The sequence below is a fragment of the Cynara cardunculus genome, assembly GCF_001531365.2.
Source record: "Cynara cardunculus var. scolymus isolate 2C chromosome LG 10, CcrdV1, whole genome shotgun sequence".
In the NCBI taxonomy this organism is placed as follows: domain Eukaryota; kingdom Viridiplantae; phylum Streptophyta; class Magnoliopsida; order Asterales; family Asteraceae; genus Cynara; species Cynara cardunculus.
Window position 1 is genome coordinate 28,705,461 of NC_037537.1, and position 13,769 is coordinate 28,719,229.

The 13,769-nt window shown below is 36.3% G+C and overlaps 2 protein-coding genes across 2 annotated transcripts; both read left to right on the top strand.

The window, feature by feature from the left end:
- The first annotated feature begins 1,636 nt into the window (after nucleotides 1-1,636).
- On the top strand, nucleotides 1,637-7,949 carry LOC112520223 (tyrosine-protein kinase-like). The gene is made up of 13 exons (XM_025128522.1): nucleotides 1,637-2,055; nucleotides 2,475-2,859; nucleotides 3,431-4,004; nucleotides 4,831-4,871; nucleotides 4,989-5,057; nucleotides 5,248-5,348; nucleotides 5,567-5,645; nucleotides 6,403-6,501; nucleotides 6,599-6,667; nucleotides 6,790-6,839; nucleotides 6,972-7,053; nucleotides 7,655-7,749; nucleotides 7,835-7,949. Exons 1-13 carry the CDS (start codon nucleotides 1,637-1,639, stop codon nucleotides 7,947-7,949), a joined length of 2,178 nt encoding a protein of 725 aa, XP_024984290.1.
- Nucleotides 7,950-9,099: 1,150 nt separating this feature from the next.
- On the top strand, nucleotides 9,100-13,681 carry LOC112520224 (probable LRR receptor-like serine/threonine-protein kinase At1g29720). The gene is made up of 12 exons (XM_025128523.1): nucleotides 9,100-9,449; nucleotides 9,651-10,182; nucleotides 10,621-10,912; nucleotides 11,162-11,202; nucleotides 11,288-11,356; nucleotides 11,793-11,893; nucleotides 12,045-12,126; nucleotides 12,230-12,328; nucleotides 12,753-12,826; nucleotides 13,158-13,239; nucleotides 13,358-13,452; nucleotides 13,591-13,681. Exons 1-12 carry the CDS (start codon nucleotides 9,100-9,102, stop codon nucleotides 13,679-13,681), a joined length of 1,908 nt encoding a protein of 635 aa, XP_024984291.1.
- Nucleotides 13,682-13,769: the final 88 nt, after the last annotated feature.

The following is a 13,769-nucleotide window of genomic DNA, read 5'->3' on the forward strand; positions in this document are numbered from 1 at the left end:
TCAGTATGTGAATATAATGCAGTCAATGGGTTCATATGTTCCATCTCAACAGCCAATTATGAGTTCCTATTTTTGCCATCTACTATTTGGTGGATTTTATCATATTGGTTCTAATCAATTGTTTGCGATATCATCATATAATTTTAAATGCCAAAAACCCATATTTCATTCTTGCAAGTGTTAGGAGTAATCAATCATAAACAACAATATGTTTATATTTATGTGAAGGAACTTGAAGAAAACTGAAATATTCTTATACAAATCTAAGAACCAAACATAAAAACAACAATTACAATCATATGAATCCGAAACCTTACTTGTAATCGCAGATTCCTCGTAAAAACGGAATAGATTGAGGCCTGCAACACGCAGTGGGCTAAGACAAAAATTTGCAGGTACTATAGGCGTTGTCTAGAGGATGAATCTAGCAAATTACAAATTGAAGATGTTTGATGATGGAAATTTTAGGGAGAAACCAGAGAGGTGTCCCTTCTAAATATATTAAGGAAAACCCATCATAAACACCCACACCCAAGCTTCTATATAATTCATTTAATACTCAAGGATTGGTGTTAAGTAAGTGGGTTCATTTTCCATGAGGCTTCTACGTGGGACAAAGTTTCTTACATATAAGCCAAGTTCCAACAGCAAGAACAATGACCTGTTTGCAACAAAAAACAAAACTTGCATTTGAATTTGTTGGTTAATCGTTATTGTGCAGGAACCAAATGGCACAAAACCTTTATGGTTACACTGTTGCCGAAGCCCTAGGAAAGACTGATCCTGACATTATTATAGGACCTAAATATTCGGCATTAGCTGCTCTTATCATGCGACGAGGAACAAAGGGTGAGAGCTGGTCTGGGGAGTTTCCTGTTAGGAATAAAAGATGGAAAAGGTTTACCGTTATCACTACTGTCTCACCATCTCGAGATGAAAGTGGAAGAATCGATGGTGATATATGTGTGTCAACTGATGCTCGATCATTTCAAGAAGTAAGGCCACCGTCAAGCTAGCATTAGTGCACCTTGGAGGACTTCTTCCACTGAATTTGGGTTTGATCCTCAACAACCGGCAATTGCCTCAAAGATATCCAATTTGGTTAATTGTACAAGTATTTGTCACCACAATTAGTTGTACAGCAGAATAAATGATTCTAAGTGTCTTAATCCTTTCAAGAGTTATGTAAGTAAATAGATAAATGAGCCAAAAAGCAGCAGCATATGCATAGTTTATTTGGTTTAAAGAACAAAATGGGGATTTCAAATCATTTTATGTAAGAACAAATGCTATCCAAAAAATGCAACAAATTTTATGGATGATGTGATTATATTTAATTTTGAAAGAACAAAGATCCTTTTCAGGTCTTTCATGAGGCATCATGCTTGGATTTTGTTTTTATTAGGTTTCTTGTTATGGTCCAAAAAGACAAAGTGATTGATCAGAGGACGATGATGTCTTTTTGTAGACAAACTGTGTGCAACTTCACAGACATATTGTTTAATCAAATAATCTGAAAGTCTTGTCATTTTGTGTAGAATTGGTTCAATCAATGGTGTATTCCTTTGGGAATCCTAGAATTGGGGCTTAAGTAAAAAAATCTCTTGAATCTTGATTCACAGTTCGTCGTGTAAAAATGGAGATCAACACCCAGAAGAAAGGAAGACCACTGGTTGAGGAGCTCTTCAAGAGAATTCAGGACCTAGAAGACGGTCATGCTCGCCTGAAACAAAAGATGTTGAACCTCATGATCTCTGGTGACTGGCAAACGTCTAATTTGGTACCTCGCCAGAGTACAGTCGCTGGGGCCACGGCTGCTCTTTCCTCTTTTCGGTATTGTCTGTCGTTGATGAGAGGAATTTTTAGGGTTGGTGTTGATTATAGTAATGATGACCATAGTAACAGTTCTGTTAAGCATGATGGAGCTGCCTGGGATGGTGGCAGAGTGACTCCGTATTCAGCTGTCAAGCTAACAGAAGCTCAGTATTTCAATATATTGCAGTCAATTGATGAGCCAATCCATATATCCAATGACAAGGATTGCATAATCTACAGGCTAGTCAATCATTCAAATCCAATGAGTTCTTTGTTTCTTTATAATATTTGGGATTCTGTTGATTTTGTCATAAAACCTGAATCTTGCTTTTGTGATTTGCCTTATGATGGGTTTTTTTTTTTTTTTGGGAGGGTGTCCCAGGCTTTGGCTCGACTAATCCCAGCAAATTCTAACTGCAAAAAATCAACTCTAATAAACTTAGTGCCAACAATTGTTGTGTACGTCTGGAATAGAACTCTGGGCAGTTGCATTATTATGATGGTTTAGGGGTTTTTAGATTATGATAATATCATTACTATGATGTGCTATGGTGTTAGTATCTCATTCTTGATGTGGGTTTCTTTAATTGAGATTGGAGAAGATGATGTATTTTATATTTTAAACTTTTTTGACTGTTTTATTAATTGGAATTGAGCAGAAACCGAGCTTGGGAAAACTTCTATGGTTATACTGCTGCTGAAACTCATGGAAAAGCTATTACTGATTTTGTAATCGAACCTGAAGATGCCTCGATAGCTGTGGATATTCTACAAGAAATGATGAAGGGGGAGAGTTGGAGTGGGGAGTTTCCTGTTAGGAATAAGCGAGGGGAAAGGTTTCTTGTTTTTGGTTCCAATAAACCCTTTCATGATGAAAATGGAACAATCATTGGGATTATATGTGTATCGACTGCTCCACACCCATATCAAGAATTGAGGCCAGGGCCAAGTGTTTCTGCACCTGAAAGGATTGCTTCCAAGAAACATGGACTTGATCCTCAACAACCTCTTCAAAATGCAATTGCCTCAAAGATTTCAGATTTGGTTAATATTTTCTGTTACCCTTTTGCTTGTTTCATTAATTTAGCTAGTTGTTAAACTAGTATAAATAGAAGTTAAAGTGATTAGCATGGAACCATTGTATTTGAGTGCTTGTGGGTTGTTTCTAAACAACCCACATGGTTGTAGAAATGGCCTGCTGGGATGATAACCAGGCGTCATGAGTTGAGATCTTACTCTTAGTGAATTAGTATCAATTAGGGGACTAAAAAAATTCACCTCCCTGTTTGTGGTGTACGAGCCTTTGGAAAAGAACGTAGTTGCATAAATGGAATGAAAAAACACCCAATTGGCAGAAAATAGTGAGCACAATGCTGTAGTTGCCAACAAATGAGGTTTTGTCGACCAAATGTTGTGTTTCTTTTGCTGTTTTTATTCAAGTCGAGTGTTCTTTTAGTATTTTTCACAACTATGTTGGTTGCCTGCTATAATGGTTCGAAATGCTGATGACTTGTACCAAATTAAGATAACCCATATGGGAATAATCTTATTGCATTAATTTTGGAGTATTATGTTGTTAGAGGGTGTCTAATGATTGTTGAAAACACCAAAACAGGCTTCCAAGGTCAAGTCAAAAATAAAGACAAGAAAGAACAACATCGATCATGATGGCAGGAGTGAAGACAATCATTATTCCAATATTACCCCTTCTGATTATAAACAGCAATCTCAATCTGAAATATTTTCTTCCATAGGCAATGACTTTATTGGGGAACCCACAACAGATTCTAGTGGCGGAAATGAAAACAGACCCAGAATCCGTAAAGTTTTATCTTTAAAAGCAGACGCATGGATGGGTAGAAAGGGAATTTTATGGCCATGGAAAAGAAATGGAAGTGAAGAAGATACTTGTGATAAAAGAACAGTTCGGTTTGGTTGGCCTTGGTTACATTATGATCAGAAACAAGAGCCTGGTCCACGAATGAGTTATCGTGCATCTATGAAAGTAGAGAATGAAGTGTATGAAAGTGCAAGTGCTAGTAATACTAATGAGGCTTCGGGATCACGATTTTCTTCCTCTGATGCAAGTAGCTTGGGGAGCACCAACACTAATTCCGTTACTAAAGTTGACAACTTGGATGCCGAGATCGTGTGGGATGACTTGATAATCAAAGAACAAATTGGGCAAGGTATAGCAACTTGCATTTGATTTCGTGTATTGACATCTTTCAATTCTTTTTCCAAGTTATTTTTCTTTTCTGTTAATACCATAAAGCTTCTCCTGGTCTTCAGAAAAATCGTGTTCACGGATAGATAATACTCGCACATTTCCAAAAAAGTCCATCTTTGGATAATATTACGTATTTCTTGGTTCTCATCGTTACAAAAGAGATGATGATGTTGATTTGATTATCCTCATTTTTCTAAAGGCTTGTTTGTTACAGCTTAATGAGACTCGCAACTTATTCGGTTGGCTGTAGATGACTGTTTGGTAGTGACTTATTCAGTAAGCTTCTTGGGGAGTTTTATACACAAAGTCAAGTTTTTTCCAAACTTGTCACTCCTAATTAAAAAAATAGGCTCCTTCAATTTATGGAAATAACAAAAACTTTCTCAATCCATATAGACAGATTAATCCAGACATATATCTTTATTCATACAAGACTTAATATAAACCAAACAAACAACCCGTTAGATATTTGACATATAGGCTACAGAGTTTGTATTAATATTTGGAAAAATTTCCCCATTAAATAGAAAAGGCACGCTCCATCCCATAAAAGTTGTTATAGTTTCCATTTTGGAATGTCTGATGAAATTTGCAACATTTTTCGTTTTTGAAAACATCAAGGGCTACAATTAACCATTTTGCAATTACAAAAATTTGATGGTTTTGATTTTGGTCCACAAGATTCCTTTATCTTGTTATTTTAAACATTTGACTATTAGGCAAACTTCAGTATGGTGAAACTATGTGGGTTTTTTATCATATTTTTGTTGTGCATATTTTCACAGGTTCATGTGGGACCGTATATCATGCATTGTGGGACGGATCAGTATGTTTTTCATCTTCCCCGTTCCTAATATATCTTGTTAAACAAAGTCTCATGTACAATTGAAAATAAGTATCGTTCAAAATGACAACAAAAGTATGAAACATTCACGTTATGCAGGATGTTGCCGTCAAGGTATTTCCCACGCAAGAATACCCCGATGACGTGATACTATCCTTTAGAAAGGAGGTTATATTTTTCGTCAATGTCTCAATTCAACCATGTTAGTTTTTGTATGAATGTGTTTAAGATCACCGGGCCAATGTTTCAAAATGCTACCTTTTCTTTCTGATTTTGTTTCAACTTTTTCTGTATTTCGAATTTGGAAAGTCAAACGTTTGACCTTTGAATGTTATATGATTATGTTGTTTAATTGAAGGTATGCCTCATGAAAAGGCTTCGTCATCCAAATATTCTGCTCTTTATGGGTGTCATAACTTCACCTCATCATCTATGCATTGTTACAGAGTTCCTTCCACGGTTGGTTTTCTAATCCCTCCATCTACATTGTTTCTTGAAAATTGCAACGTCCATCGATCAGTTTAGTGGAAGTGTTTCACTATAACGAATATCTTAAATACCCTTAAACAAACAGTGGAATCTTGTGGACAAAACCAGCATCACCAAATCCTGAAAAGGAGATATGAGATTGTGCATAACTTTGATGAGCTAAATGTTTTCCTTTTCTTTCTATGCAGTGGAAGTTTGCTCCGGTTACTTCAGCGAAAAACAACCAAATTACATTGGAGACGCCGTGTTCATATGGCTATGGATATCGTAAGTACCCTGCTAATTAATGATCATCTTATTAACAATTGTTTTTAACTAATGTACTTAGCTTTTTGATGCAAACTAAAGGGCTGTTTGGTTGGTATTTCATTAAGTCCTGTATGGATAAAGTTGTTTGTGTAGATTAATCTGTCTGTATAGATTGTGAAGGTTTTTGTACGGGAAGGTTTTTTCATAGATGAAGGAGCGTGTCTTTTAATTGGGGGGAGCACGTTTGGAAAAAACTTGGTTTTTGGCATTAAACTCCCCTCAGGAACTTACTGAATAAGTCACTTTCTATATCATTAAGCCACTATCAAACAGTCATGTATAGCTGACTTAATAAGCTGTGAGCCCGATGAAGCTCATTAATTAAGCTGCTAACAAACAAGCCCTCAACCATCCTTCTATCTCAAGTACCAAAAAACACTATAGTTTGCAAGATTGAACAATTTCTAGACAATTTGTGGAAATATAAATGGAAAAGCAACCATTTAATTTGCAAAAAATTTGTCTGAAGTCGCTCATTCTTGCAAAGTTGTAGGTTTCTTTTAACATTTTAGCAAATGTTGGTTAGCGAATGTTGGTTTCTTTGTGAATGAAAGCTGAGTACGCGCGATGGTCTAGAAAGCCAAGAACTCCTGTATATTTTTTGACATGGGGATTCATTACCTTTTGGCATGGATATTTTTGGCTTGATCGCGAGTTGTTTATTTCTAAAATTCTTTGATCAACACACCAACTGAATTCTTTTTTGTTTCTATAGGCACGAGGCATGAATTTTCTTCATCATTGTCACCCACCTATCGTTCACCTTGATTTAAGGTCTTCGAACCTTCTTGTTGACAAGAACTGGACCGTGAAGGTGTGTTTATTTTGTATAATTTTTGTGAACTTTGGTCACTTTTCTCTTCCAAGAGCAATACAAAATAAATGATCTTGAATTGCTTACAATTGAATAGGTTGGCGACTTTGGTCTCTCCCGCATCAAGCATGAAACTTACTTGACAACAAAGACAAGGATTGGAACGGTACTACTATTTTTTTAACGCTCCTGATGTCTTAAATCAAACGAGCCTTTTTGCTTTTAAATTAAGTAAAAACCTTTTATTTTCCAAGCAATATTTACATTCTCTTGTGGTTGTTTTGTTAGCCTCAATGGATGGCTCCAGAGATTCTTCGTAACGAGCAAGCAAATGAGAAGTAAGCCTCTATCTTGTTCTTTTCATATTTTGGTAAAATAGATCGACATGGGTTGGGTTGGGTTGTTATTTGGTGATCAGAGTCGATATATAAATGTGAGTTTTAAAGTGAATTATGCTTGGAGATGTGTAGGTCTGATGTATATAGCTATGGTGTGGTATTGTGGGAAATTACCACTGAAAAGATCCCTTGGGATAATCTAAACTCAATGCAGGTATGCTTTAATTTCCTTCCATCTCCTTATATTATATATAGGGCTAGATTTAGGAGAAAACCGCAAAGAAATGAAAAACCGAGAAACGTCTGATAACCATTCATCTAGACGGTATGCACAAGTGCATACAAGTAACCTGTAAGCAATCTTTCCGATATGCACATTTGCATAACATGCACACGTGCATAGAAACCAGAAAACATCTTCAATTACTTGTATGCACATGTGCATACCGTACAAATGAACGATTATTAGGGTGTTCCTCAGTTTTTCATTTTTTTTGCGTGGAACCTCCCTCCTCTCTCTCTCTCTCTCTCTCTCTCTCTCTATATATATATATATATATATATATATACACTATTACTGTTTGGAACAGTGTCAAACTTTGACTTGTAAGGTCAAACACAACTCTTTCAATGCATTTTTGTAACTTTTTTAAAGTTCTTAAAATAACTTTTGTTAAAAAGTTAGAATTTGATATCTAGCTTGAAGCTGAAGTATTGTTTGTTTGACTTGGAAAGTCAATGGGGGAAGAGAGTACAAAATGGAAGCAATATATCATGATTTTGAGCTTTATATGCAACAGTTACGATACTTGCAGGTTATTGAAGCTGTAGGATTCATGAATCAACGGCTAGAGATTCCAGAAGGCGTCGATCCACAATGGGGATCTCTTATCGAAAGCTGTTGCTCCAGGTTTAGAAATTTCTCCTACCTACTTAACTTGATTTCTTTCTTCTCCTCAAAGGGCTCCGTAATTTATTTTTTATTGTTTGGTCAGTGAAGCTGAATCCCGGCCAACGTTTCAGGAAATACTAACGAAGCTCAAGGATTTGCAGAAGAAGTTGGCGATTGAATTTCAGGGCCTCCTTCGGAGGCGTCAAAAAGGATTGTAAATATGCATGCTTTGATTCTGATACGCAATCCTTTGAAATCTTTAATTTTGGATCAAAGGGGTTAATCCAGTTGCTTGTTGGTTTGTACACTTATATGCCATGAATGATGGCAAGACTTCTGCATGAAACAATCAACATTCTTGAACCGGTAAATATTTCAAGAATGTTGACACAAATACTTGTACAGCAGAATGAAGTGTTCAAAATGTCTTAATCCTTTCAAGACTTGTTATTTAGGATTGAATTTTTTATTTCCATTTATATATATTATATAAGTAGATAGATATACCAGCATATATACTGCCAACTGCTTGTAATTTTTGTATAACTTACGGGTCCACGTAATTCTCTGTCTTTCTCCAAGAAGAAGCGACAGTTAATGGTCATCCATGGCGGTGAACAACTGCGGGATTCCACGAGGAACTCGACGAAGAAGAGAGGCTTCAAAGAGCGTCAGAGTGGTTATTGTCGTGCGAAATGACTTGGATCCAGACTGTGGTAGCCAACCTCATGCATTTTCCGGGGGGAGACTTATAGATAACCGGAGGCCCATTTGGGTGGCGAATCAAAGCTTATGACTGGCATGGTTAGCAAACAAAAAATAACAACTTGTTTGTTGAGTATGCATAGTTCATTTAGTTTAAAGAACAAGATGGGGATTTCAAAATGGAAGCCCAAATCATTTTATGTATGAACAAATGCTATCCAAAAAATGCAACGATTTTTATACTTACCCGTTAACAATTATCCTGAGGCATTTGTTTGATTGATTGTAGCATCTGTCAAATGGTTTTTTTTGGGCCTTTCCTTGACAAGAATATAAATTTAGCATTTTGTTATGGATGACGTGATTATATTTAATTTTCCAAAGCACAAATATCTTTTTGTTTTTATTATGTTTCTTTTGAATGGAAATTTTATGGCCCAAAAACACAAACTGATGATCAGATGATGATGTGATGCTGTTTTTTTGTAGACAAACTGTGTCTGTGTGCAACTTCACAGACAAATTGTTTAATCAAATAATCTGAAAGTTTGTCATTTTGTGTAAAATTGGTGCAATCAGTGGTTTATTGATTTGGGAATCCCAGAATTTTGGTTTTCAAATAACAAATCTCATGAATCTTGATTCACTGTTCATCAAGTGAAAATGGAGATCAACACCCAGATGAAAGAAAGACCACCGGTTGACAAGCTGTTCAAGAGAATTCAGGACCTAGAAGACGGCCATGCTAGCCTAAAACAAAAGATGTTGAACCTCATGACCTCTGGTGACCGGCATTGTCCGGCATTGATGAGAGGAACTCATAGTGTTGGTGTTGATGATAGTAATGATGACGATAGTAACAGTTCCTTTAAGCACGATGGAGCTGTCTCGGGTGGTGGCAGAGTGACTCTGTATTCAGCTGTCAAGCTAACAGAAGCTCAGTATTTCAATATATTGCAGTCAATTGATGAGCCAATCCATATAGCCAATGCCAACGCTCGCGTAATCTACAGGCTAGTCGATCATTCAAATCCAATGAGTTCTTTGTTGCTTCATAATATTTGGGCAGGGGGTTCATTATGAAAAGATCATTATTATAATGTGCTATTATTGTGTTGGTATTTGATTCTTGATATTTGTGGGTTTCTTCAGTTCAGATCGGAATTATAGATTTTTAACATCTTTTGACTGTTTTGTTAATTGGAATTGCACAGAAACCGGGCTTGGGAAAACTTCTATGGTTATACTGCTGCTGAAACTCTGGGAAAAGCTATTACCGACCTTGTAATCGAACCTAAAGATGTCTCAATAGCTTTGGATGTTCTACGAGAAATGATGAAGGGGGAGAGCTGGAGTGGGGAGTTTCCTGTTAGGAATAAGCGAGGGGAAAGGTTTCTCGTTTTTGGTTCCAATAGACCCTTTCATGATGAAAATGGAACAATCATTGGGATTATATGTGTATCGACTGCTCCACGCCCGTATCAAGAATCGAGTGTTGCTCCGGCCGAGAGGATTGCTTCCAAGAAACATGGACTTAATACTCAACAAGGTTTTCAAACTGCAATCGCCTCAAAGATTTCAGATTCAGTTAATATTTCCTGTTACCCTTTTGCCTGTTTTGCTGTTTTTATTCAAGTCAAGTGTTTAGGTCCCGTTTGGTTTGCAAGAATGGAAAGGATTTGGAATTCCAATCCGTGTTTGATTTGCAAGATTGCTAGGATTTCTTTGAAATCCATCAAACATACGGTCTGGAGATCCAATGGGATGGTTGGAATTTCAAGGGATTTCCAAGGATTTGTATATTAATAACTTTTGTTTTCCAATTAGCAATTAGCAATTAGCAATTAACAATAAGGTAATTTAATTATTTTTATATTTATTTGTGGTTTGTTTTTACAAATTATTTATAAACAATGGAATTCAATTCCATTCCAAATCCTAAAAACAAACACCACCAAACATTCTAAATTCTTCCAAACCCAGATCCCTCCAATTTCAAATCCTTCCACGAAATCCAAACCCAAGCGAGCCGTTGGTATTTTCTTTTTCCAACTATGTTGGTTGCCAGCTATAATGGTTGATGAGTTGTACCAAATTAAGATAACCCATGCTGATGGATATTAGTACCTTAAATCACCTCATGTTTCAGTGCCTTCACCTAAATAAATATGACCTCTTTACTAGTTATCTACAAGAGCTAAATGGATGGGTAAATATGGAATTGCATGGCCATGGAAAGGAAATGGAAGAGGAGGTCATTTTTGTTGGCATTGGTTATATGATGATCAAGAAGATGAGTATGGTCTACAATCGAGTTCTGGTCAACCACGGGTAAATACAAATTATGCTGCTGGTAATGATAATAAGGCTTTAGGGACGTGGTCTTCTTCGTTTTATAATGCAGACCTGGACAATTGCAGCAAAGATTATGAAATCAAATGGGAGGACTTGATGATTAAAGAACAGATCGGGCGAGGTAAAAGATGTAGCATATCATTTAATTCTTAGGGTCAAGTTCAAGAAAAACCGCAAAAAAATGAATAACACCCTTAACCATTGATCTGTACGGTACGGTATGCACAAGTGCATACAAGTAACTTGTAAGTAATTCTTCAGGAAACATTTTCAATTACTTGTATACACACCGTACAAATGAAGGGTTAATATTTCAGGTCTATTTTTCTGCAATATTTGATGTTTTACGGTTTAGATATATTTTTTGCAGGTTCAAGTGGGACTGTATATCATGCAGTGTGGTATGGATCAGTATGTTTCCACCTCTCCCCCGGTATCTCCTGTTATAGTTTGTAATAGCGTATTATATCTATATCTAATGTCTTGTGTTATGCAGGATGTTGCTCTCAAATTATTTTCCAAACAAGAATACTCGCATGATTTGATCCTATCCTTTAGGCAGGAGGTAACTTTTCTTCCACACAAATTATGGAATAATCATAATTTGACTATCAATCTTGATTACGGGCATGTTTGTTAACAGCTTAATGACCTTAATATTATTCGGTCAGCTATACATAATTGTTTATAATGGGTTAATAATATGGAAAGTGACTTGTACAGTAAGCTTTTAGGGGGGCTTTATGCAGAAAGTCAGGTTTTTTCCAAACTTGTCCCTCCCAATTAAAGAACTCGCTCTTTCCATCTATGAAAAAATCATCCTAAACAAAAACCTTCTCAATTTATTGGTCAGATTAATCCACACTGACTGACAACTTTATTCATATAAGATTTGATGAAAAACCAACCAAACAGCCCCTAATGTTGCATAAAGATATGTGAATGCTAATTATAGAAGGTTGTCCAAATGGTCATGTAATTATTTTGTTTACATTTTGAAGGTATCTCTCATGAAAAGGCTTCGGCATCCAAATATTTTGCTCTTCATGGGTACTGTGATTTCGTCTCAGCGTCTATGCATTGTTACCGAGTTCCTTCACCGGTTAGTCATCCAATCTCCCAAACTTTCGGAACTGATTTGGGCTATTTATTTACAAAATTAACCTTTACTTAATTTGTTGGAATTATATATATATTACCATGTCCTATTCACATGTGATGAGCTTCATTGAGTTCTTTTAATTTTCATGAAGTGGAAGTTTGTTCCAGTTACTTCACCAGAATACTACAGGCAGATTAGATTGGAGGCGTCGTGTTCATATGGCCATGGATATAGTAAGTACCATGCTAAGATCATTTCATTAAAAATAGCAGAAGTTTATAATATGATCGATGAGATAATTTATTTAGCGCCACCTTATTCTTTGTTCTTGTACAGGCACGAGGCATGAATTATCTTCATCGTTGCCACCCGTTCACCATCCACTGTGATTTGAAGTCTTCAAATCTTCTTGTGGATAAGAACTGGAGAGTGAAGGTATGCTTCACCGATTGATGCTTGTGTTTGAGAGTGTTTTGTCTAATGTTATAAATTCGCTTGGGAAAATGGTACAAAATTTACCTCCACAAGTAACGATTCCTCAACTTGCGGGGGCGGTTAAAATATAAAATAAAAAAAGCATTCCTCACTTGCGGGAGAGGGTTATGATGACTGAAAATGAAACTAGTAAGTTCCTAAGGCAATAACTGAATCCGTTTCTTTCCCTCTACTTGTGGCAAGGCCATTCCATTTGTGGTTTTTTTTTTAAATGCACCCTTGGCAAGTTGCGGTTTGTAAAATGGTAAAACTAGAACAAAAATGGCTAAGAGGTAAATTTGGTCGGCCAAAACGGCTATTTATGCCATTTTCCCAATTCGCTAGCTCACTGATAATGATGTTGAATTGCTTACAATTGAATTAGGTTGGTGGCTTTGATCTATGCTGTATCAAGCATCAAACTTACCTGGCAGCAAAGAAAGGGAAAGCAGATGAAAAGTAAATGGATCTATAAGGCATTGCTTGATAGAGATGAATGTTTAGTTTTATAGAATCAGGTTCGGTGGGAAATCGTAAAAAAATAAAAACGGAATAGTAATCGTTCATCTAGACGGTATATACATGTACATACAACTAATTTACAAACAATTTGTCTAGTATCCACATGTGCATAACATGCAAAAAAAAGCTTTAATTATTTGTATGCACATGTGTATGCCATCCAGATGAATCATTTTCAAGGCACTCCTTAGTTTTTCATTTTTAAGGATTTCTCCCAAAACCTCCCTCTAGTTTTTCATATTTTAAAATGTTTCTTGGTTGTTTGTAGGTCTGATGTATACAGTTACGGTGTGGTACTTCAGGAAATGACCACAGAGAAGATCTCTTGGGATGGTGTAAACTCAACACAGGTTTTCTTCCATTTAACATTGTCAAATTTTTTTCCCAAAGTCAATGTTACCACTTATACGAGGCAAAAGGGTTTAAAAGGAAAGAACAATGGTTTTGGAACATCGATGATACTTGTAGGTTATGGAAGCTGTAGGGTTGATGAATCAACGACTAGATATTCCAGAAGATGTGGATAAACGGTGGGCTTCTCTTGTTAAAAGCTGTTTGTGCAGGTTCAATCTTGATGATCAAACCTATTCCTAGTTTAGTAAGCGTTTGGAGTAAATAGTCATTTTATTTGTTTGCATGTATAGAAAGATGCAAGTATCAGATGTTGGCTAACATTCTTTTTTGGTTTTTTTAATGTTCAGTGAACCAGATTCCAGACCAACATTCCGAGAAATACTAGATGACCTAAAAGTCCTGCAGAAAAAGTTGCCACCAAAACAACTTCTCTCTTAGGTCTTTACCACCATAAACTTGAAGGATTGCTTCCTATCAACTGTTTGCTGTCGAAAATGTGGATTGTTGTAGAAGCAAGTTTCTTTTG